This window comes from Pongo abelii, chromosome 17, assembly GCF_028885655.2.
Source record: "Pongo abelii isolate AG06213 chromosome 17, NHGRI_mPonAbe1-v2.0_pri, whole genome shotgun sequence".
In the NCBI taxonomy this organism is placed as follows: domain Eukaryota; kingdom Metazoa; phylum Chordata; class Mammalia; order Primates; family Hominidae; genus Pongo; species Pongo abelii.
This window is the reverse complement of record NC_072002.2, coordinates 64,629,686-64,654,142: the sequence shown is the minus strand read 5'-3', so window position 1 is coordinate 64,654,142 and position 24,457 is coordinate 64,629,686. Positions and strand designations below refer to the sequence as shown.

Below are 24,457 nucleotides of genomic sequence, written 5' to 3'. Positions count from 1 at the left end.
TAAAGGGAGCCCTTATTTGTGACTGAGGGAATGCAAGCTGCTTAACTTGGTCTGCAGGGCCCTTCTATTCATTTGATAAGCTTTCAGGTGCTGGCGGTGGCCTGGGTTTTGAGGATGTGACAGTCTGGTGATATAATCCCTTGGTCCATGTTGAGGACTCTGGTCCAGGCTGAGCAGGCAGATGTATGAGGAAGCACTGCTGTCCCACAGGCTCTGAAGGGATGTGCAGGCCCTGTCAGAGCAGGACACTGAGCATGGGGGCAACCCCACCACCCCGTGTGGTACAGGAATGTTTCCCAGGAGAGTGCTGGTCAAGAGCTAATAATGAGAAGAAAGTAACCGGTAAAGAATGGGAACGACAGAGCCCTAGCAGAAGGAACAGTGAAACATTCAGGCATATCCTGGAGGGCAGGAAGAGGCTGGGGAGAGGAGCTGGGCCCACCCAGGTCGAGTTAGGAGAATAAAAGGAGTTCAGTGTTTCCTGAGGACAAAGGAAGAGAAGCCATTCACAAGCTGATTCTCCTTCCCTCTACCTACCCAGCCTTAACTTTTCTCATTGCCCCTGCCGCAACCACACGTTTTGGCAACGTAGAACTCTTCACATTCCCAAACCCGTGCCCTTCCTCCTTCCAGACCTTTAGGCACTTGTTCTTTCCACCTAGAATGGCCCTCAGCTGCTTGAGACATCCCACTTGCAGGCCTAATCCAGATGACCCCCACCTCTTGTGAAGCCTTCATGGACCCTGAGGCTACCTTCTTTTCCTTCTAAATCATCTTATTGTAGTGATTCTCAGTCGGGGTGATTTTGCCATTAGGGGACATATGGCAGTGCCTGGAGACATTCTGGTTTTCACAAATTGAAGATGGGAGGAGGGTGTGTTGTATTGGCATCTAGTGGGTAGAAGCCAGGGATGCTGCTGAACACCCAGTAATGCACGGGAGAGTCCCCTACTCCCCCAAGAAAGAATTATCCAGCCCAGAATGTTGACAGTGTTAAGGCTGAAAAACTTTGCTTTATAGGAAGCTGCTACAACCCTTATTGATATCATTACTATGTATGCACCTGTCCCTCATCCCTGCCAGGCTGGACACTCTCTGAGGGCAACTACTATATTAGACTGTTCTTGCGTTACTATAAAGAAACACCTGGGCTGGGTGCGGTGGCTCACGCCTGTAATCCCAGGCCAAGGTGGGTGGATCACAAGGTCAGGAGTTCCAGACTAGCCTGGCCAATATGATGAAACATGTCGCTACTAAAAATACAACAACAAAAAAATTAGCTGGGCATGGTGGTGCACACCTGTAATCGCAGCTACTCAGGAGGCTGAGGCAGGAGAACTGCTTGAACCCAGGAGGCAGAGGTTGCTGTGAGCCGAGATCGCGCCACTGCACTCCAGTCTGGGTGACAGAGGGAGACTCCATCTCAAAAAACAAAAACACCTGTGGGTGCATAATTTATAAGTAAAGAATGTCTAATTGACTCACAGTTCTATAGTCTGTACAGGAAGTGTAGTGCTGGCATCTGTCCTGATGAGGGCCTCAGGGAGCTTCCAGTCATGGCAAAAGGTGAAAGGGGAGCAGGCATCACATGGTGAGAGTGGGAGCAAGAGAGAGTGGGGAGGTGCCACATGTTTTTAAACAACCAGATCTCATGTGAACTCAGTGAGAACTCATCCCTCACTGAGTTCACTCTAGGACAATGAAAACGTTGCTTCCCCTTAACATCCTTCTAATATCTAGATGGCTCACAGAGCAATAAGTCACCTGAGAAGACCAAGACCCCTCGCCATCCTTTGAGCATCCTACACACAGTCAATATCCCTCTGAAATGGAACATGCCATCTGACCAGCACAGAATGCATGACATCATCACCAAGTGGGTCCTGAAATCTCCAGTCCTATGAATGCCACTTAAGAACATTCATTGCACTTAAGACTTCATTGCAACAACCTATGATCTAAAACCTGAGCCAAGACTACAGTCTGGGAGTGCCATGGTTAGCAGCGTGTATGCCACCTACACCTTCTATTGTGAACTCAGTGAGGAATGAGTTCACCAAGGGGATGGTGCTACAGCATTCATGAGGGATCCACCCCCATGACCCAGTCACCTCCCACCAGGCCCCACCTCCAACACTAGGAATCACATTTCAACACGAGATTTGGAGGAAATGAACATCCAAACCATATCAACTACCATGAGTCGATCTATCTCATTTGATATCCCCCAGCCCTGGCAAGGCTCCTGGTACAGAGGTGTATCAGGAAATGTGTGATGGATGAGTAACAGCCTTGCCCTGTGTCATACTAGGGGCCAGAACTAGGCTTGGTGAGTGGGTGCCTCTACGGATAAAACATCGTCACTCTCGGTTGGTGCTTTTTCTTCTGTACCTTGCCCTCAACACCAGGTCACATTTTAGCCTCTGAAGACATACAACATCTGTTGCATTAATTATTATAGGCAATAAATATTATAGGCAATAAATGTTATTCTTTGGCAAAATAAATTGCCAAAGAATAACAACTTGGTATAATTAGTTTGATGCATGTATATTTTTATCAGCTTTATCTGATTTGACCTCCTGTGGGGCAGAAAGCCAGACCCTTTGCCTGGCTCTCCATACCGAGAGTCCCTGACTATGCTTATCATTTACTTGTGGGGTAAGGAGTTCTGCTGGATATAAAGACATAAGACCAGCAGCTCTCAACCTCTAGAGCTTCAGAATTACCTGGACGACTTTTGAAAACATGCTTGTGAGAGCCTCCTTCTTGTAACTCATGGAAGCCCATCCACAGATAAACGGATGAGACAAATTGAGTCTGCTTGAATTGAAGGGAAAGAAAGATTGAAAAACTCCTTAAATTTGAAGGAGTTCTAGACTGTTAAGAGTGTTGGTCAGGTGCTGGTGGCTCATATCTGTAAACCCAACTACTTTGGGAGGCCAAGGCAGGCAAATCACTTGAGCCCAAGAGTTCAAGACCAGCCTGGCCAACATGGCAAAACCCCGTCTATACTAAAAATACAAAAATTAGCTGGGCATGTTGGCAGGCACCTGTAGTCCTAGCTACTCAGGAGGCTGAGGTGGGAGGATCACCAGAGCCCGGGGAGGTCGAGGCTGCAGTGAACCGAGATCTCACCACAGCACTCCAGCTTGGGTAACAGGGTGAGACCTTGTCTCAAAAAAAAGGGTGTTAACAAAGTGCTTGGATCTTTTTGCAAGCCCTTAATAGTATTATATTGTGTATCCTACTTTTCTATATGAGGTCTTAAAGGACAAACCTAATGTAAGGCCACTACAGACCCATCAGCAGCTCCCCAGAGTGGCTGAGGCACCTTTAAGTGAGAGTCGCTGCCTTCTGAGTTCCTGGGGTGGGGAGAGCCAGTGACCTCAATCCTTAGCCCCAGTGTGTTGCCATTTTTTCCTGTCCCTTTCTACGTGATGCCGAGGGTGGGGCAGCTGCTCCCTTATTAACTCACCTCTTGGTGCCTTGAGCTTAATTTAAAGCCAGGAGAGGAAGGAAAGATGGCATTTAAGCATTGTAACCAGTTGAAATTCAAACTTCATGCAGGCTTCTGCTGGTTTAGTCCATATCCCTAGGGCCACTTCTCTTGGTTTTAATGCCATAAAGTCTAGAAGAGTTTGAAAGGTGCCTCTCTGATGGGGGTGCAGGTGGGTACTCAGGGGTCTGTATGGTCATTTCTCCTCTGCTCCACGTGGTCATCTCCTAGATTGCAGTCCCACTAGTCATCAATTAGTCCCTCTGCCATTGCACACTTGCTAGTCATTATGTGTTGTGGTGCTGTCCTGAGGAGGTCATTTTTGAGACTCTTTCTACACAGGTTGAGACGAGTTCTCTGGAAGATGACTGCATCCTGTGACTTAAGCTAGAAAGGGTGAGGTTGTTCTTTGTGTCAGTCAGCATACAAGTTTTTGTGTGGACAAGGTTTTCACTTATCTTGGGTATATGCCTAGGAGTAGCATTGCTGGGTCACATGGCAACTCTATGTTAAACCTTTCAAGGAATTGCCAGAGTGTTTTCCAGAGCTGCTGCACCATTTTATATTCCCACCAGCAGCATATGAGGGTTCTGATTTCTTCATATTCTCACCAACACTTGTTATTGTTTGTCTTTATTATAGCCATCCTAGTGAGTGTGAACTGGTATCTCAGTGTGGCTTTGATTTGTATTTCCCTAATAAGATATTGAGTGTCTTTTCTGTGTTTATTGGCCATTTGTATATCTTATTTGGAGAAATGTCTATTTCAGTTCTTTGCCCGTTTTTAAAATTGGGTTGTCTTTTTATTGTTGAGTTGCAAGTGATTTTTATATATTCATGCTATGAGTCATGTATCACAGGAGTCTCCAACCCCCAGGCCACGGACCAGTAGTGGTCCAGGAACCAGGCCACACAGCAGGAGGTGAGTGGTGGGCACGTGAGCAAGGCTTCATCTGTATTTACAGCCGCTCCCCATTGCTCGAATTACTGCCTGAGCTCTGCCTCCTGTCAAATCAGCAGTGGCATTAGATTCTCACAGGAGCACAAACCTTACTGTGAACTGCACATGCGACACTTCCTTTTAAGACTCTAATGCCTGATGATCTGTCACTGTCTCCCATCACCCCCAGATGGGACTATCTAGTTGCAGGAAAACAAGTTCAGGGCTCCCACTGATTCTACATTATGGTGAGTTGTATGATGATTTAATTGTATATTACAATGTAATAATAATAGAAATAAAGTATATAATAAAGTGCTTGAATCATGCTGAAACCATTCCCCCCTCACCCTGGTCCGTGGAAAAATTGTCTTGCATCAAACTGATCTCTGGTGCCAAAAAGTTTGGAGACTGCTGATGTATCAGATAGGTGATTTTAAAATATTTTTTTCCCATTCTGTGGGTTGCCCTTTCACTTTCTTGATGGTTTGAAGCATAAAAACTTTAAATTTTAATGAAGTTCAATTTATTTTTAATTTGGTTGCTTGTGCTTTTGGCATTGTATTTAAGAAAACACTGCCTAATCCAAAGGTCACAAAGATTTGTTGCCGTGTTTTCTTCTGAGAGTTTTATAGTTTTAGCCCTTACATTTAAGTCTTTAATGCATTTTGAGTTAATTTTTGTATATTATGAGGTAGTGGTCCAGCTTCATTTTTTTCCATGTAGATATCCATCTGTCCCAGCACCTTTGATTAAAAGACTATTCTTTTCCTCATTGAATTGTTTTGGCACGGTTGTCAAAAATCAATTGACTGTCAGTGTGAAAGTCAATTCTGTTTCATTGATCAGTATGTCTGTCTTTATGCCAGTATCACGCTGTCTTTATTAGTTTATCTTCTACTAAGTTTTAAAATTTAGAAGTGTGATTATTCCAGCTTTGTTCATCTTCTTCAAGATCCTTTGGGTATTCTGGATCCCTAGATATTATATACGAATTTAAGGAACAGCTCATGAATTTCTGCAAAGAAGCCATGCAGGATCTTCATAAGGATTACATTGAATCTGTAGATGAATTTGAGGAGTGTTGCCATCTTAAAAAGTGTTTTGATCCATTATCTCAAGATGTCTTTCCATTTATTAAGATCTTTAATTTCCTTCAATAATGCTTTTTCATTTACCGAGTATGAATTTTATACTTCTCTTGTTAAATTTATTCCTAAGTATTTTATGCCATTATAGTGGAACAGTTTTCTTAATTTATTTTTCAGATTGTTCATTGCAAATATGTAGAAATACAATTGAGTTTTGTATATTGAAATTGGACCCTACAACCTGAACTCATTTATTCTAATAGTTTTTAAGTGAATTTCTTAGGATTTTCTGTATACAACATTGTGTCATCTGCAGATAGCATTCATTCTGGATGCTTATATCTTTCTTGCCTATTGCCCTGGCTAGAACCTTCAGTACAATGCTGAACAGAAGTGGCAAGAGCAGACACCCTTGTCTTCCTGATCTTAGGGGAAATGCATTCAGTCTTTCACCATAAAGTGTGGTATGAGCTATGGAATTTTTATCAGGTTGAGGATGTTCACTTCTATTTGTAGTTTGAGTGTTTTTATCATAACCACTTGCTAGTATTTAGTTGAGGATTTTTGAATCTATGTTCATAAGAGATACTGGGCTGTAGTTTGGTTTTTTGTGATTTCTTTGGTTTTGGTATCAGAGTAACACTGGCCTCACAGAATGGAATTGGGAAGTGTTCCTTCTTCTAATTTTTGGAAGAATTTGTAAAGAGTAGATACTGTTTAAATTTTTGGTAAGTGGTGGAATGGTTTTAAAGTGTGTATTTCCATTTCATGCCCAGTAAGAGTAATGTAGAACCATCCACATATATTGATCAACTGCTCTATGCAGTGACTTCTGCTTGGTACTTCACATGCGTCATCTCATTGAATGATGAGAAACTCTGTGAAGTGGGTTTCCTTTTTTTTTTTTTTTTTTTTTGAGATGAGGTCTTGATCTGTTGCCAGGCTGGAGTGCTGTGGCACGATCTCAGCTCACTGCAACCTCTGACTCCCTGGTTCAAGCGATTATCCTGCTTCGGCCTCCCAAGTAGCTGGGATTACAGGCACACACCACCACGCCCAACTAATTTTTGTATTTTTAGTAGAGACGAGGTGTCAGCATGTTGGCCAGGATCATCTCGATCTCCTGACCTCGTGATCTGCCCACCTCAGTCTCCCAAAGTGCTGGGATTGCAGGCGTGAGCCACCGTACCTGGCCAGGTTTCCATTTTATAGAGGGGGAAACAGGTTTATAGAGCCCATGATCTGTGTGGCTGTGAAACTTGTTGTCTTTGCCATATACCACACTTAGGATGTGATCACAAGAGATTATTCTGTGGGGAATGGTGATGGATCAGCCAGCCATGGGGGAAGGGAGATCTCAGGTGTGGAGGCCTGAATTTTGAGGGGGCACTGGCATGTGTTCCTCATTCTCTCCCTGCCTGTTTTTTGCAATGCTCAACTATGTCCTCATCCATGTCACAAAGGCAGGGATGTGATTTTAGTAGGGAAAATTACTTGACAGCCTCCTGCAGAATGAATCTCTTGGGGATCCAAGCACAAAGGTGAATCAATTGCAATTTAGCCCCCATGTTGTAAAAGACCCTTTCCCATCCTCCTCTATACCAACTAATGATTTCAAATTCTCTTAGAACACAGCTGAATTGTTACTTTTTAAAAACCCATACAAATAGTTGCTCTAATAATAAATAGCGAAAACATTTTTTAAAAACTTTCTTCACACTTTTTTTTTTTTGAGACGGAGTCTCACCGTCTCCCAGGCTGGAGTACAGTGGCATGATCTCGGCTCACTGCAAGCTCCGCCTCCCGGGTTCACGCCATTCTCCTGCCTCAGCCTCCCGAGTAGCTGGTACTACAGGCACCCGCCACCACGCCTGGCTAATTTTTTGTATTTTTAGTAGAGATGAGGGTTCACCGTGTTAGCCAGGATGGTCTCGATCTCTTGACCTCATGATCCGCCTGCCTCGGCCTCCCAAAGTGCTGGGATTACAGGCGTGAGCCACCGCACCTGGCCTCTTCGCACTTTTAATTCTTACTCCTCTTTGAGTAGACTACAATTTTTCTTTAATTAGTATTTTTTCTTTTATACCTTTTTTTTCTGGTAATAGTCACCTTATTTTGGTTTTGTCAACATCATCAGAAGTCCAACACTAGATTAGACAGTTGAATGTCAATAGCACATCATCTCTTTTCTAGAATTTGAACTGTACTGGTCCAATAAGACAGGTAAAGCAAGTGGGATGAAGACCAGAGATCATTTGTTCATTGTGAGCTTTTGGCCTTCCTAAGACCAGATTTGAGAGCTCAAAATTTAGTAAGACAGGCAAACAAATACAAAAACATGAAAGCTGACGTGGACCCAATCCCTGTTGGACTGAACAAAAGGGGATGAATGCGGGAATAAAGACAAAGACAAAAGAGTATATTTGGAAGAAGGGGTCGGGGGCTCCTTGCTTCCAGTAAACAAGGGCCCTAAGCTTTTAGCTCCCTTTGTATTTATTGAGTAAAAGAGATAGGGAGAAGGGGGTGGTTGTCAGTCAGCAGCTTGACTTGGTGCAGGCTTGCACAACTGCATTCTCTGAACAGTAGTCCAGATGTGCCAGTAGATAACCTCAAGAAGCATGGTGCCAGGGACTGATTGCACTCAGCAAACCTTCTGGTGGCAGGTGCAGATGTGAGTTTGCCCACATCCTGCATTCATGATAAACAGTTTGCTGTTGGATCATATAGCCTCAGTGGAATGCTGACTTGGTCATGATCCACAGGCCTTCAGCTCTCTACAGGCCTGTTATCTTTGCAAGTTCCTCAACAAGGCATGTGAGCTTGTGATAGACTTTTCATGACGTGTTTATGGACATTAGATGACCATAAATAGTGCTGAGCTCATCTGTCTTGTTTTAATGGGATTTTTCTTTCAGTACACAATTTTTCCTTGAAAACAAAAGAAGCTTTAACCAAATCAGTTTTCTTAAACAAAAAGAGCATTTACACATATCCAGTTAAAATTCAAATCCCACAAAAGGAGCCTCTCCTCTTCCCAGCATCATGAGACATTTTCCCCCTGTTGCTCTCTTCCAGCGAGTTGCAGACCTGGAGCAAGAAAATGCTCTCTTGAAAGATGAGAAAGAACAGCTCAACAACCAAATCCTGTGCCAGTCTAAAGGTAAGTACCAAAGCACTTGAGTTTTATTTGGGGGTTTTAATCTCTTTTCCTCACTGACTTCCCTCAAAGACTCCTAGCAAGCGTGCAGTTAGACTAGAGGCTACAGTGGGGAAAGGATTTTAATAGAGGAAGATGAAGAAAGAATAATGACCTTTAAGATCCCGCTAGGATATTTGGCCTCAAGAGTCTAAAGAGGTGAGACACGTATAATGGGCAACATAGTACATGAGACTTGGAGTCAGGGAGGCCCGCACTGGAAGCATGATTCTGCTGTGTGCTTCTGTATGGCCTTGAATAGGCTTTCAGTTTGTTCCTCTACTACATGGACATAAAGGTCCAGACATCAGGGGGCTCATGGGAGGAATGAGGAAGAGGCTGCACGTGAAGTGCTTAGGAGGGTGCATGACATGCAGCGAGCACTCAGGAGCTGTCACCATCGCTGGGTTGCACATTTGTCTTTCGTGTCCATCCACTTGTTATGGTTTCTTCTACCCAGTGGGTCATCTGTTAATGTTTACTGAAGAAAGGGTCTTGAATCAAATCCCAGGTCAGCCTCTCTCAAGTGCCCACCAGCTCCTGGGCTGCCATCAGTCCTCATGTGCCACTCGGCTGTGGAGGAGCAGGGAGAGTCCACAGACCCCAGTTTCTACTCCAACTCACTGTGATTTTGAGCAAATCCCCTTCTCCCATACTCAGGTTCCTCATTCATGTCACAAGAGGATGGAACCACATGACCTCACAGTCCCACCCAATATCAATCTTTTTGAAAATGTGAACTGTTTTTAAATGTCCTTTTAAAACAGTTTTCTGTCAATGTGAATAAGTTTTGGCAGGAGAGTAGCCCATCCTTCTCTGTTTGCCTTCCTTCCTTTTACCCCAGTCGCCTTTAATCTCCCTGCACTCCTAAGAACTGAAAGATCAGGACTAGGAAAGGAGTGTGGAATAAGCCTTCATTCTTCCAGGAATGCTGCCAGCAGTTGCTGTGACAGTTGGCAGAAGAGAGGCTGGGGCATCAACTGAGGGAATTCTCACCTACGCTGCCAACTTCTCTCTCCCCATTCCCTGAGAGCAGGGTCTTTCTCTCCCTCTCTGAAGACTAAGCCAGAGTAATGAGACTCACCTTTGCTCTGCAGTAGGTGAGGAGCATAATAGATTCATCAAGAACCTCTGATGAGCTCATCATGGGCAGCCTCTTAACAAGAGATTAATCAGAAAGCATGAGTCAATACATGTGAGGGAATCCATCCAGAAAAACTGCAGCTTATCATGTTGCTTTCCAGATGAATTTGCCCAGAACTCTGTGAAGGAAAATCTCCTCATGAAGAGAGAACTGGAGGAGGAGCGATCCCGGTACCAGAACCTTGTGAAGGAATATTCACAGTTGGAGCAGAGATATGACAACCTTCGGGATGAGATGACCATCATAAAGGCAAGGGGGGTGCTTCTGCTGTGCCATGGCACAGGTCCCCGGCTCCTGTCCAGCTTCTGACCCCGTGATCTTAGGCACTGCTTTCTGATATGTGATGCTCAGTCCATGTGTCATATGTGCAGCACTTGCCATTACTGCAGAGAGGCAAAAGTAGCTGGGCTGGGTGATTCATTCCTGCTGACAGCTCCTTTTCCAACTTTGGGGTCATGAAGATCTCAGTTATGAGTTGAAGGAACATTCCACCCAAGTGTGTTATCTTTCCTGTTTCCTGTTATGGGAGCATTCCTGTGTTGAGACAGTAATGGGGTGCGGGAGTTCTCAGCTTCATTAGTGTGTGTGTGGCAGAGAGCCCACAAGGGCCTGATTGTGTCTCCTAATCTGATGAGATGCAGTATACATAGAGACAATTTTATGATATTTTAGGGTCTGTCATTCTTTTTTACCCCATGTAAACATTTCCTCCAGAAATGAGTATTCAAACAAGATGGAGTAAGTTAATTGCATAGAAGCCAGGAAGAAAAGCTGAATAGGAACATCCAGAGAAGTCTAAAATTGTCCTACCAAGCTCAGTTTTCACACTGACAGCCAAATCAGATGCAAGAAAAAAAAAGTATTTTTAAATGAACAGTATAAATAGTAAACTATTTTTAATATGCTACTATTTTCATAAAATTTGGGGAGTGCAGGTTGAAGGGAGGGGCCATTCTGGGCAGGTGTGGAACATTCCTTTCAAGGGAGAAGTGGGTAATGTGACTGCCTTTGTGCATTTCAAAAGCAAGACTGGGAGTGAAAGGTTTTTCCAGGACCTCTCGGAGAAATTGACCCAAGTGTTAGGAATTTGCATTTCATTAAGAGATGAAAAGTGGATGACTACAGTAAGAACTGTAGGTGAAATGTTTCATAGGACTAGCTCTATTTAGCCATCATTCCAAGAAGCAATGATACCTATTCTTGTTGACAAATTAGACAGAAAGATAACTCTAGGGCCTGCCACCATGAGAGGTAAATTCTCATGAACATTAGTTCCTAATGAGCTATCACATTTTTCTTGTTGAACAGCAAACTCCAGGTCATAGGCGGAACCCATCAAACCAAAGTAGCTTAGAATCTGACTCCAATTACCCCTCCATCTCCACATCTGAGATCGGAGACACTGAGGATGCCCTCCAGCAGGTGGAGGTGAGTGATGCAGGCTCTTGGGTACTGTCCTCCTCCAGAGGGAGTGTGTGTTTTTTTCTGTGTGGAACTGTCCAAGAGAAATTTACTCTTCTGCTGATGGTGACCAGAGTGCCCAGGGGCTAATTCTCAAAAGCAGGATCACTTGGACTACAGTGGATTTAGAGACAGTTCTCTGGAGTTAACACTTACTGTGCAAAGCAATACATTATTGTTCACCTTACGCCCTATCCAGAAAGGAAAGAAGAAGGTGGATCTCTGATTCCTTTTGAAAAACCAAGAAACTGATGCAGAGAGGTGAAATAGGTGGTTTAAGAAGGAACAGCTAAGTCATTAAAATAGATACAACTTATCCCCACTTAATATCATAGTGTATATGGTAATATCAGTAAATAAACAAGAAAATTGCCCCCTCACTTAGAAGCTGGATAAAACTCAGAACAACAAAAAATATTTGGAATGAAAGTATGCTGGGTGACTGTATCTTTGTTGGTAATAGCCTCTTAGTTGGTCGCTAAATATATCACACAGTGGAGTGTGTGGTCTGTGTGTAATTTTGTCAAAGGTACAAAAGATACAATTTTTCCTCTGGCATTTGAAAAAAAAAATCACAGGCACGTGTGTGCGTGTGTGTGCGTGCACACACACACACACACAACCTTGTAAAGTATGTGGAAATAACACGGAAGAGAGACAGAATAAAAACAAATGGGTTTGGAGCAGTTCTTTGTGCAGGATCTCCCGGTCAGTGCTAGAGAAACAGTGGTGACTGAGCCAGAGAAGTCCTTGCCCTCGTCTGACAGAAAGCTAGTCAATGAGCACTTAGGGAAGAAACATGTGATATGATTGCAGGTCCTGCTAAGTGCTATAAAGAAAAATAAGAGACCATGAGCAATAGAGAATGCTGGAACAGAGGGTGGAGGGAGAGAAGGAGGTCCCCAGTACTGAAGGTCTCCTCTCTGTTGTGCGGTTCTGCATGGCTTGCTGCCTGCCGGACGCACTTAGTAAGCCTTGCATAACTGCTGGCTTGAGACGCTTGGCTTTGCATTGCGGTCTTCTAAGTCTAGGCCCCTGGAGGTTTCAGTCAGCCTCAACTCCAGGCTTATCACCCTGGTGTTTGTATGTGTGACTATCTACATGTAGACATAAGCATTGTCATCACGGGGTTTATGTTCTTTAAGGAAGCCAAGACTGGTCCAGTGCTGGTTAAACATGAAGCATTGGTGGAACCAGTGCTCATTAAATCCTGGTGGAACCAAATTATATTGTCTCACATGTACATACATGTGCTTAAAAATCCACATGGATGTGCTCATACACATTACCCATTCACAGGCAGATACACGTGTTTGTACACCCCTATCCCCACACATTAGGGTCCTGGAGGGCAAACTCAGGCATGAATCCAAAAGGAACAAAATCTGGGAAATAGATGCTTTAAGATCTGTTGGATAAATAGGTTCCGGGGCAGAGCAAGCATTGATTCCATTTCAAGATGCAATCAAGTGATGGCTGACAGCACATTGCAGTGATTGGTAACCACGCTGATTCTTCATCAGGAAGTGCTACGTCCCAAGTTCTATAGTTTCTCTGGTGTGAGACCATTTTCCAGAAGTGAGCTCTTTTAACTTCCAAAGAAAGTGCCTGTGTTTTTATCCATTTGTTCTTGGAATATATGATTGGTCATTTTAAGTGGCTCACACAGGAGGAATATAAATGGCTGAGACTCAGATGTTATCTGGACAGAAAATGAGCCTGGAGCACCAACTGTGATATGAGAAATGTTAGTTGGTTGTCATTGGCTTTGTATTTGAGATGCAAATTGATGTTTGGGAGGAGAGAGGAGACAGATGGCTGATAGAGAGGCAGGCAGTGAAGTGCTGTGTGTTCCCTAAGGCATGTATTTAGGAAAACCTTTTTTCTGCGCCTGTCTTCCTTTGAAGGAAATTGGCCTGGAGAAGGCAGCCATGGACATGACGGTCTTCCTGAAGCTGCAGAAGAGAGTACGGGAGCTGGAGCAGGAGAGGAAGAAGCTGCAAGTGCAGCTGGAGAAGAGAGAGCAGCAGGACAGCAAGAAAGTCCAGGTTTGTGAAGGGGCTGCAGTGCTCTTATGGTGCTTGGATGAGAGAATAATCTAGCTCATGTGTCCAGGGCTCATGTGGCATGTGTGACCACATGGGATTGTGCTCCTGCTAAGTCTCAGAGGGCTCCTACTTAGTGCATTGGAGTCATGCTGAGTCTTCTCTGAATACCCCTACACCACCCAGCTGAATAGGAGTAAGCTCCCTCATGCCCCGGGTTTCTGCTGGTGAAGCTAGGGGGAAGTCTGTGGCATCATCACCTACTTGCAAAGAGGGGAGCTCCCTGCCAGGAGGACCAGGGTGTGTAATAAGAGTGTAAATACAGCAGAAGTCAAATGTTCACAGAGATGACCTATCACCCTTTCATACCTGGGATCTTGCATGGGCTTGGGTTCAGCCTTTTTGGGTCAGAGGCAGACCCAGTGTGTGTCACTCACTCTCCTCTCTCATGGCTGCACCCTTGCCTCAGTCCAGATTATCAGCAGCCTCTTGGGTCTAGAAAGGATATTGTTTGAAATCTTAGTAGCCCTAAAAGTAATCGTTCCATCTCAAGGAACTATTGGGCACCCATGCTGCATGCAGAACTATGCCAGTGCCAGGCACGTAGTAGGTACACAAAATGTTCATTAAAAGACAGCAGATAACAATATAAGAGAAATTCCCAGCCATTGAGGAATTTAAATGTTATGAGGAATTTAGATGTTATGTCTGGGAGAACTGGACATAACACAGGTGAAAAGTAAAAAATAACATTGGTAGCACTTAAATAAATGCAAGTTGAGTGCAAACAGGTTGGTGCCATAGGAGTAGGGAATCCATTGACTATAGCAGTGCTAAGGAGGAAAGAACCATTTATTTCTTTGGAGATAGAAGGACCACTTCTAAAGGGTACAAGGCCAATTCTGCCATGGGTTATATCATCAGCTGACCTCATGGTTTGAAAAAGGCCTTTGGTATGTTCTCAGGCCGGAATTATTAATTGTGGAGTTTGACACCTACCCCATGTTCTCAATCCCTACCCCTTCCCTCACTTCTGTGTCCAGTCATTTTTTGCAACACCTGTATTCCCTTTGCAATCAATTGTGATACAGATTCCGATCTATATTGCTAGCAAATTCTTGGTTTTTTTCCCCCTGAGCAGTAAGTGGGGAGGTAAATCTTGCCGATGGGTTTAAATTTCTTAGGTGGACTTGATTCAGAATGGAAAGTGAAAAGATTAGGTTTCTAAATGACTCATTGAATTAGAAGGAAAGCTGCCCTGACAGGCAAGTGCAAATCAAATCTATGAAAAGCTACACAGATGACATCAGACGGTGCCTGATGTACAAGTTCTTGGCCTATCCAGCTGTACCTAAAGATTCATTCTCCAGGCTCCCCATTGCAGACATGCCAACTAATTTTGGAATCTTGGCTTTAGAACCTCTCTGGATACCAAATAAAAAAGGGTATCTCTTTCCTCCAAAATAACCACTGAACAATAGTTAGAACTCTAGGGTTGGGCCATAGCTCTGTCATGCATATTAAGGATCTCTCTTTAGGAAGAATGGCCTTGTTTCTGACAGTTTAAGGAAGGAAAGGCAGGAGTGGGTTGGGAGAGGGTATGGGATCTCTCTACAGCACCCTGAAATGGAGCTTTTGGAGGTCAAGTTCTTGGATTTTCTGTTGCTCCAAAGAGGGATCCTGAACTACCTGGGTCTTCATTCTGGAGAGAGATGGCTCAGGTCTCAGCTGCAGAGAGAGGCCATGCACTGAGTGAGGAATGGCAGGGAAGCCCGTGGGATGTACCATCAGTATGGAGTGACTGAGGCGCCGTGAGGGTGGGGCCTCTATGACAGTCTACTGTCAGTGAGTAGACTCCCACCCATCCCTTTGACCTCCCACCCATCCCTTTCTCAAGCCTGGCAAAGTCACCTTGGCCAATAGGGTGATTCCTATGGGCTTCCCACTTACAAACATGACTGCCAGCCCATCTTAATAGAGCCCCTTGAGTCTGAGTAGGTGATCTCCATTTTCTGAGAATCTAGCGTACTCAATATCATCCACGGACACATGGCAAATCCATGCTACATAGAACACAAGTACAGAACTCTCACCGGAGCAGCATGTTGAATGCAGACCCTGGACAGCCACAGCCTCCTGTACCACTGGTGGTGGTGGTGGAGGCAAAACAAACACTGGTACCTGGGAGTGGTTTTAACCCCAGGTTGCAGGGCTGGAAACAGTGCGGTAACTGTAGGCATCCTTCAACTGGGAGGAGTACAGGAGATGCTCAGATCCTGTTCCCGTCTCCAAGCCTGGGGCATGCTAGTGCATCCACAGAGGGAGGACTTAACACTGCTAGCTAGCACATAGGTAATCTCATTAAGTGATGTGTCCATTTTTACCTCCAAAAATCTATCTTATTCAGGGACTAACACCCACTACTTGAAATTACTCCAAGTAGTTAACCATTTATGAAGCTGTTTCTACCCCTTCTCATTGGCAATTTAAGTCTAAAAGCAGCTAAATAACTGAGGAATTATTTGCTCAGCTGAATCCTAGTGAGTTGTTATTCCAGAAATTGCCATAGACAAGCACTAGCTTTGGAGTTCTGATGTCAGACAGCATTACAGAGTGTTGTGGGCCATCTCTACTACCTGCGGTAGTGTCATGGAGGAAGCAGCTCTCTGCAAGGTGCTTAGAGTTTAGTTGGGAAACAACACACTGGGGAGCTTTCCTCCCTCATAAATTGGAACGTAACTTGTTAGCCTTGTTACTAGAGACGTAGTTTTACAGTGTGTGTTAGCTTCCTAGAGCTGCTGAGACAAAACACCACAAACTGGATGACAAAACAACAAAAATTCATTCTCTCTGAGTTCTGGAGGCCAGAAGTCAGAAATCAAGGTGTTGACAGCCTGTGTTCTCTTGAAGCCTTTAAGGGAGAATTTGCTTTATGCCTTTCTCTCAACTTCCCATGTTTCTGGCCATCCTGGTGTTCCCTGCCTGGCAGCTGTGTGGCTTCAGCCTCTGCCTCCATCTTCACGTGGTCATCTTCCCTATGTCGTCTTCTGACTGGATTAGTGTCCACCCAAATTACCCCAGCTTAACTTGATTACATCTGCAAAGACCCTATTTGCAAATAAGGTCACATTCACAGTTTCTAGGGGTGAGGACTTCAGAATATCTTTTGGGGGGCAAAATTCAAGCCATAACACAATGCTATACGTATTCAACCTATAAGTGCCTGTGGGGACCATGTGAGTGAAGGTGGGGGTGGGGACAGGAGGGAGGTGTTGATGGAACACTTCATGGTAGGCTGGAGTGTTGAGCTGCACTTTGAAGGTGGGAAGGAAGTGGACTTGTGGAGGGTGGGGGTGTTGGGTATTCACGCACAGGCAGGATGAGCAAGTTTGACCACAGTTGGAAACACCTCTGTGGAATATCTTGTTCGAGGTCCGCGCTTATCTTTGTGTCTCTATCCATGCAGGCAGAACCACCACAGACTGACATAGATTTGGACCCGGATGCAGATCTGGCCTACAATAGTCTGAAGGTAAGATTCTTGGGGGACAGGCTTCCTGGAACGCTCCCCTGGCAGAGGGCAGATGACAAATCTGGGCATCAGGAAATCAGGCCCTGAGCCCCAGTCTGCTAACAAGGAGAGCAGTAAGCAGGTAGCTTCCCTTTTCCATGCTGTAGTTTCTTTACCTTTGGAATGAAGAAAAATTTGTATCTACTACAGGAATGATAATAAATACATAACCTACCCAATACAATTTCAGTTAAAATATGGTCACTAAAAATCACTTAGGAAAAAAATCAAGGCTTGCATGGGCAGACATAGGGCAGAGGGATCAGCCAGTGTGTCCTCTGCTGGCACGCAGGGAGACAGGGCGGTAGAACAGTGGGAGGTGAGCGGGTCCCACAGCAGGGAGGAACGCACAGAAAAGGGGCTTCAGAAGAGGCCCACCCCATTCCCATCCTCAAAGATGTAGTAATGTGGGAATTTAGCCTATCTGCCAGTCACTTACAGGACTACAAATAACTCTGGCTGGTTGGTCTGAAGGTAGTGAGTTATCTCAATGGGCTGTTCACAGTCTGTTACAAATCGAACTCCTTGTTCTATTCCTTCCCCTGTCTTACTGCTGCACTTGACTTGTCAAAAAATAAAAAACTTGTCAAAAAATAAATAACTCTGGTAACAGCTACATTGCCCAGGAGAACAGCCTTGAATCATTCCCATGGCTTATTTCTAATTTTTTAAAGTGTGGTAAAATACACAAAAATTTACCATCATAATTAACCCTTTTTAAGTGTATAGTTCAATGGTATTAAATACACTCATAATATTATGCTAGCATCTCACCAGCACTTATCTCCATAACTCTTTTCATCTTTTAAAACTGAAGCTCGTACCCATTAACAACTTCCCAGTTCCTCCTCCCCCAACCTCTGGCAACCACAATTGTACTTTCTGTCTCTCTGCATTAGACAATTCTAGGTTGCTCACATAAGTAGAATCGTATAGTGTTTGTTTTTTGTAATTGGCTTATTTCACTTAACATTTATGTCCTGATAGTTGATCTCTATTGTAGCATGTGTCCATCTTCTTTTAAGACTGCGTCCCATTGTGTGTATAGGGATCACACTTTGCTTATCCATTTGTTAGACATCTAGGTTGCTTCTCTGTTTTGGCTATTGTGAGTAATGCTGTACTGAACATGGATATACAAGTATCTCTTTGAGACCCTGCTTTCAGTTCTTTTAGGTATATACCCCGAAGTGTAGAGTTGCTGGATCATGTAGCCATCCTATTATTAATTTTTTGAGGAACTGCTGTACTGTTTTCCATAGCAGCTACACCATTTTACATTCCCACCAGCAGTGCACAAGGGTTCCAGTTTCTCCACATCCTTGCCAACACTTAGTATTTTCTTTTCTTTTCTTTTCTTTTTTTTTTTTTGATAGTAGCTATTCTGATAGGTGTAAGGTGATATCTCATTGTAGTTTTGACTTGCATTTTCCTAATAGTAATACTGAGCATCTTCTCATGTGTTGATTGGCCATTTCTATGTAGTCTTTGAAGAATGTCTTTTCAGACTTCTGCCTATTTCTGAATTACGCTGTTTGGGGTTTTGTGTTGAGTTTTAGGAGTTCTCTACATACTCTAGATATTAATCCCTTATCACATACATGATTGGCAAATGGTTTCTCCCATTCTGTGGGTCATCTTTTTACTCTGATAGTGTCTTTTGGTGTACAAAATGTTTAAATTTTCATGAAGTCCAATTTGTCTATATTGTTGCCTGTGCCTTTGGTGTCATGTTTAAGAAATCATCAAATCTGATGTCATAAGGCTTTTGCCCTATGTTTTCTTCTGAGAGTTTTACAATTTTAGGTCTTACATTTAGGCGTTTGATCCACTTTGAGTTAATCTTTGTTGATGATGTGAGGTAAGGGCCCAACTTAATTCTTTTGCTGTGGATGTCCGGTTTCCCAGAACCATTTGACTTTTTAAACAACCAGGGCCACACAGATGGCATAGGAGGGTGTATCATAGAGATCTCCTTCTGGAGTTGTTTATTAGACTTACTTTCCTTATGTGATATTCTAAAGATTCAAAACCCTCCAAGGAGCCTGGGAGTCTTTCAGTGGGATAAATGCCTGCAGCAAGGGGACTTCTGCATGCCAGCCTTCACCCGCCTTTCCCAAGGGAGGCTTAGCGCCTGGGGATGAAAATGAGCACGTGAACTATTATAGGTAGCACTTTCAGGGCATCAATCCCACCCATCCTTTTAGAACTAATGAGAGGGGCCCAGTAGTTCCCCAGGAGTAGATGTGGGACTGATGGCATCAGCATCGCTGAGCTTACTGGAAATGTAGATTCTCAGGTACCCGCCCCAGACCTGCTGAATCAGAAGCTTGGGATAGGGCCCAGCCATCTGTGTTTTAACAAGCCCTGCAAGGGATTCTGTTGCCCACTCAAGTCTGAGAACCACTGTACTACCCTACCCATGAAACTGCCTCCCAGACTCCTGCATTAAAATCAGCGCAAAAACTCCTCCTCCCATTTAGCTGTCCTTGAGGAAGATGCCCCTTCTTGATTTTACAGGCCTCATCTCCACTGCCAAGCATGGGGCCTGGCACAGAGAGGGCCCAATAAATATTTGTCTTAAACTGCCATAAGTCTAAATAGCTGCTCCACTCTGCTGCTGTTGACTTAGGCCAGGATTCTGAGGGTGTGAGACCTGGTTTTCCCAGCATTGTCTCTGATGAAATGATTTTACTTGTGGGCCTTGTCACAGAGGCTGGTCCCGGGGACCCCTGGGGTTGAAACTACCCACTGAAAGGAAGTACTCATGTTGAAGAGGCTGGCTTGGGTGCTTCTCAACCAGGCCCAGCCCAGACGTTCAGGGGACTTTATTACCACTTACTAGTATTTTTTATAATAATGGAAATCGGGCTCTTAGGCAGAACACTGTCAGCTTATATTTAGTGAGCTCAAGCTGTGCACATCCCTCCTGAATGCTCTGAAGTGTGCAAAGGGATGGGAAGTGTACTGTGCCCTCCAAAAGTATAGACTGTACCTGAGCAGGTAAGTCAAAGCGCTAAAATGATGAGTCAATACACCTGGCCACTCAGCTGCCTCTTCCAACCTGATCCTTATCCAGTTGGATTTGAAAAAGCTGCCCACAGGTAAATGCATAAGATGAAGCTACTCTAGGAAGACCCCTTGACAAGTAGTGATTTTTTGCTTAAACCCTTTTACCAGAATTTTAGAAATTTCTGCTGATCCTTCTGGAATGCAAAAAGTAACTGCAGCTCTCGGCAGAAGCACATTGACTACGTACCCTGCACAAGGCTTAGGTGCCCCCATTTGGGGTAAGGTCATGTAGAAGGGTTCTCAGGGCCAGTCACTCCTGCAGAGCATTGTCCCTGGAGGCCTGAGTAGGGTGGATGGAAGATGGGTCTCCCTGCAGTGACTGTTAGCCCTGGCCAGTGTGCAAAAGCAGAGGAGAATGAGTGGTAGGGATGGTGAGGGCAGGAGGGGTGGCTCTAGGGTCAGCAGAGGGGGAAGCTCACCATTCCCTGGTGCCTGAGACAGGCCTGGTAGTCAAAAAGAGCCATGACTGTGCTGACCTGGAAGCTGGCTGGGCAGACAGACCCTGCTTACGGCCAGCAGCAATGTTGGTTTTTCTTTATCGACGTGCTATCAGCCAGAGCTGGATTCAAATCAGGAGATGGTACCCACTGACTCAGTTTGTGCAAGAATGATAGAGAACTAAGAGTCCAGCTTGGCACTTAAACACTTTTCACCTCAACTGACTATCCAGCCATTGGCTTATCCAATGTTGAACGTGCATCAGAAAAGACTCAATTGAGAAGATTCTTTGAGTGTTTTTTTTTCTCCTTAATGTGTCCTTTTTATAGACATTTTTCATTTTATTTGTAAATTTATTAAAGTAATTCTGTTCATCTTAGAAAAATTTTAAAATACAAGAAAATCTAGAGAATTTTTAAAAAATCCATATTCCTGCCACTTAAAGGCAGTCTCTGATATTATTTGGATATTTATTTCTAATGCTTTTTATACGCATATTTATATAGTTGTTATTCTTCTTTTTTTCTCACTATAACGAGCATTTTTCTACATGTCTTTGTAAACATGATTTCCATGGTTGATTACAATTTTATGACATGATTATCACAATTATCCATTCTCTAATTGATGAATATATTCTCATGTTTTACTTTTATAAATAATCCTGTGATGAAACTAGGCTTTTTTTGAGAGAGAACTGGACTATTTTATTAAAATTCCTCATAATTTTAAAACAAACTGTATCCATTACTGTTTACTGTGGCTAGATTTGTGAGAGCCATTTTCACAACTTTAGCTTGTTTTATGGAACACGGATCAGTTTTACTGGTTTAAAATCTTACAAAGTTATAGAATGGTGGTATAGTGTTGACTATATATAGAATTTCCATGAACCCTTATTCAAAATTGTGCCACCTCCAGTGGTAACGCTCATCCCGTGTGAAATATCTACTTTGTAGTGGTCATCGTCATAGGGTGCTTTCCAGGGATGGACTGAAGTTTAAGAAATAGACACCCAAACTCTCTATAGAAAGGTTTCCTGCCCAGTCCAATGTCCAGCTAACCTAGGGCTACCCAGGGACAGGAAATCGGAAGCATGTGGTGTGCAGGGCCTCAGCACACTCTCCCGGGGCAGTTTCACCCCCACCCACCCACACATCCTCCCAAGACTTCAGTCCTCACCAACATACTGATCCATCTCTAGCCCATAATTTCAACTGCTCACTGCACTGTGGGGACTACAGCTGCACAATGTGAACCCTGAAACCCCATCTTGTCTCAATAGATGACACACGTCACCCAAGCATCTAGACTTTCTTCCCACTCACTTCCCACATTCAAGCAGTCTCCAGGTCTTGACAATTCCACCTCCTAAATCTCTGCATCTCATTCACATCTCCCTCTGCTCCCTGCCATGGGCCATGCCATGTTGTACTCCAGCCAGGTGGCCCATCTCCCCATGCAAACCAGGGAAACCCTTCTGAGGCTCTGCGATGACCAGCTCACTGCTTTTTCCTGGATCCAGCTCCCTTCCCTGGGTTTTGGAATCTCTTGACCCCCACCCCCTCTGCTCTGCCTTCTGCATGACAGCATTTCCCCGGCAACTCCTGCTTGTTCTCCTTCTCTAAGGCCTTTGTACCTGGAGGCCTCTTGTCTGTCTTTTTCACATAGCTAGCTGTTCCTGTCCTTTAGCTGTCAGACCTGTTCCCTCCCCTTACCCTCTGGCCCTACCCCTCTGAGTCAGTGGATGGCATTCTTCTGCGTTCCCCAGTCACTCTGGATTCACTCATGTCATGGTGTGTTCCAGGCTGCAGTGCCATGATCTGTACTTTAGTGTAATTGATAGGTTCTAAGCAGGTGTTGTGCCTGCAGCATCTAGCACAGTGCCTGGCCTGAAGAAGGCAGATGATGATTGGTGGGAGGCAGGGCCGGGGAATGGGACTCCCTTATTCTTCAACTGGAATGGCATAGCATTTGGGTGCATCAAAAATATGTCTTTCACACAAATTCATCTGTTTCCATTTATATGAGGTACCTAGAAGGGTCAAACTCAGAGACAGAAAGTAGAATGATGGTTGCAGCAGATGAGGAGTGGGGATGGGGAGTTCATGTTTCATGGGGACAGAGTTTCAGCTGGAAAAGATGAAAAAGTTCTGGAGATGGATGATGGGGATGGTTGCACAACATAAATGGACTTAATGTAAATTAAGTGGACTGTGCATGTAAAAATAGGTAAGATGGGGCCAGGTGCGGTGGCTCCTGCCTGTAATCCCAGCACTTTGGGAGGCCGAGGTGGGCAGATCACAAGGTCAGGAGATCGAGACCATCCTGACTAACATGGTGAAACCCCATATCTACTAGAAAAAAAAAAAAAAAATTAGCCAGGCGTGGTGGTGGGCGCCTGTAGTCCCAGCTACTCAGGAGGCTGAGGCAGGAGAAAGGCATGAACCTGGGAGGCGGAGCTTGCAGTGAGCCGAGATCATGCCAATGCACTCCAGCCTGGGTGACAGAGCGAAACTACATCTCAAAAAAAATAAAAAATAAAAATAGGTTAGATGGCTAATTTTGTGTTTTATATTTTTTACCACAATAAAGCATGCATATTCTTTTGGCACTGTTGGCCAGAAAGGATGATGAGGGAATGGTAGTGAGCCTGTGGGGGAGGAGAGGGGAGTGGAGAGGAGAGGTGATGGGTGGGGGACCAGTGGGGTATGGTTAGGGGAGATGGTGTCCAGGAATGGTTAGAGAATGGGATAAATAGAAATGTCACAGATGTGCCCTGGGTAGAAATCCTTGAAAAACAGCCAGAGCTTTCAACCAACCTGGCTCTCTTTGTCTTGAGGCACAATCTCACAGCTGAGTAGGTCCTGGCGTGGCTGTCAGCACAGGCACCCAGCCAACAGCTGTCACCGAGCTCAGTTCTGGCCTGTCACGGCTGGAGGAAACCTTAGCCACCAGCTGTTCTCACTCCCTTAAGCCACACCTGAGGAGGCTAAGGTTCCAGGACTGTGCAGTGTGCACCTTGAGCCAGGAGGGGACCCAGGGCTGCCTCCACACCCAGTGCTCCTCTAGCATGTGACACTGGCTCTCCTGAGGATGGCCTTGGCTGCCAGAAGATCACCCAGGCACTGAGGGGATCCTTAACTCCTGAACTTAGTAAATAGACTCACCATAGGCTTGGTGACTCATCAATGATCATTATTAATCACCTTATTTTGGGGCCCTCATCATGTCTGCAGAGTTTCTATCTCTGTGCATCGTTCTAAATCTTCTGGAAATCACCACATATATGGTGGAGTCATGGGGGCGCCCTGGCCCTCTGTCCTGGGTCAGTCTCTAAACTTGCTGTGAGCCTTCCCCTCCCTGGGCTCAGCTTCCTCACTCAGCAAATCAAGAGATTCATTCTCCCCAGCGGTCTCCTGGTTCCATCATGCTATGGCTCTGTAACGAACATGCAGCCAATGCATACTCATCCACATCTTTGGGTTTCCTTTGGGAAATTTTGAATCTCATGTATCCCAGGGTCCTGCCGGCAGTTTGTGTGTGATCATCAGACCTCATCTCAAACACAAAGTTAAATGTACTATCCAGAAAATATGAAGTATGTTCCAAAGTTGAGTTCCAATAACACATTCAATTCTGTATGTAGGTATTTTTCCTCTGCTGACAGTGACAGTTGGTGGCTTTCTATATGACCAAAACAACAAAACTGTGTCCCTGGTGTATCCTCTAAGTCTAATTAGTCCAGGACAAAAATGATGCTTCCTGAAAAATAGGGAGCAAGGGGTTCTCTGGGCAAATAAATTTAGGAAATCCTGCATTCTTGTATCTTTTCTTGGAAAGTCACAAAGTGTGTGAACATATTTGGATTCTAGGAATTCTTATGTTTACTATGTCATTTAAAATTGTGAGCCCAGCATTTCCACAAGGAGGAGTTTCACAGCCAAACGTGTTTAGAAACACGAACACTGTTGAATCACTTGGGAGACTGCCGCTCTGG

General features: G+C 44.5%; 1 protein-coding gene across 2 annotated transcripts in view; it reads left to right on the top strand.

The window, feature by feature from the left end:
• The window catches only part of MYO5B (myosin VB), a 370,702-nt gene that overhangs the window by 304,367 nt on the left and 41,878 nt on the right, over positions 1-24,457 (top strand). For both annotated transcript variants that reach the window (XM_024235813.3, XM_054537888.2), the window contains exons 23-27: positions 8,606-8,690; positions 9,971-10,119; positions 11,179-11,298; positions 13,239-13,379; positions 16,843-16,908. In XM_024235813.3, coding sequence (XP_024091581.2) covers positions 8,606-8,690; positions 9,971-10,119; positions 11,179-11,298; positions 13,239-13,379; positions 16,843-16,908 — 561 coding nt within the window. The remainder of the gene's footprint in view (positions 1-8,605; positions 8,691-9,970; positions 10,120-11,178; positions 11,299-13,238; positions 13,380-16,842; positions 16,909-24,457) is intronic.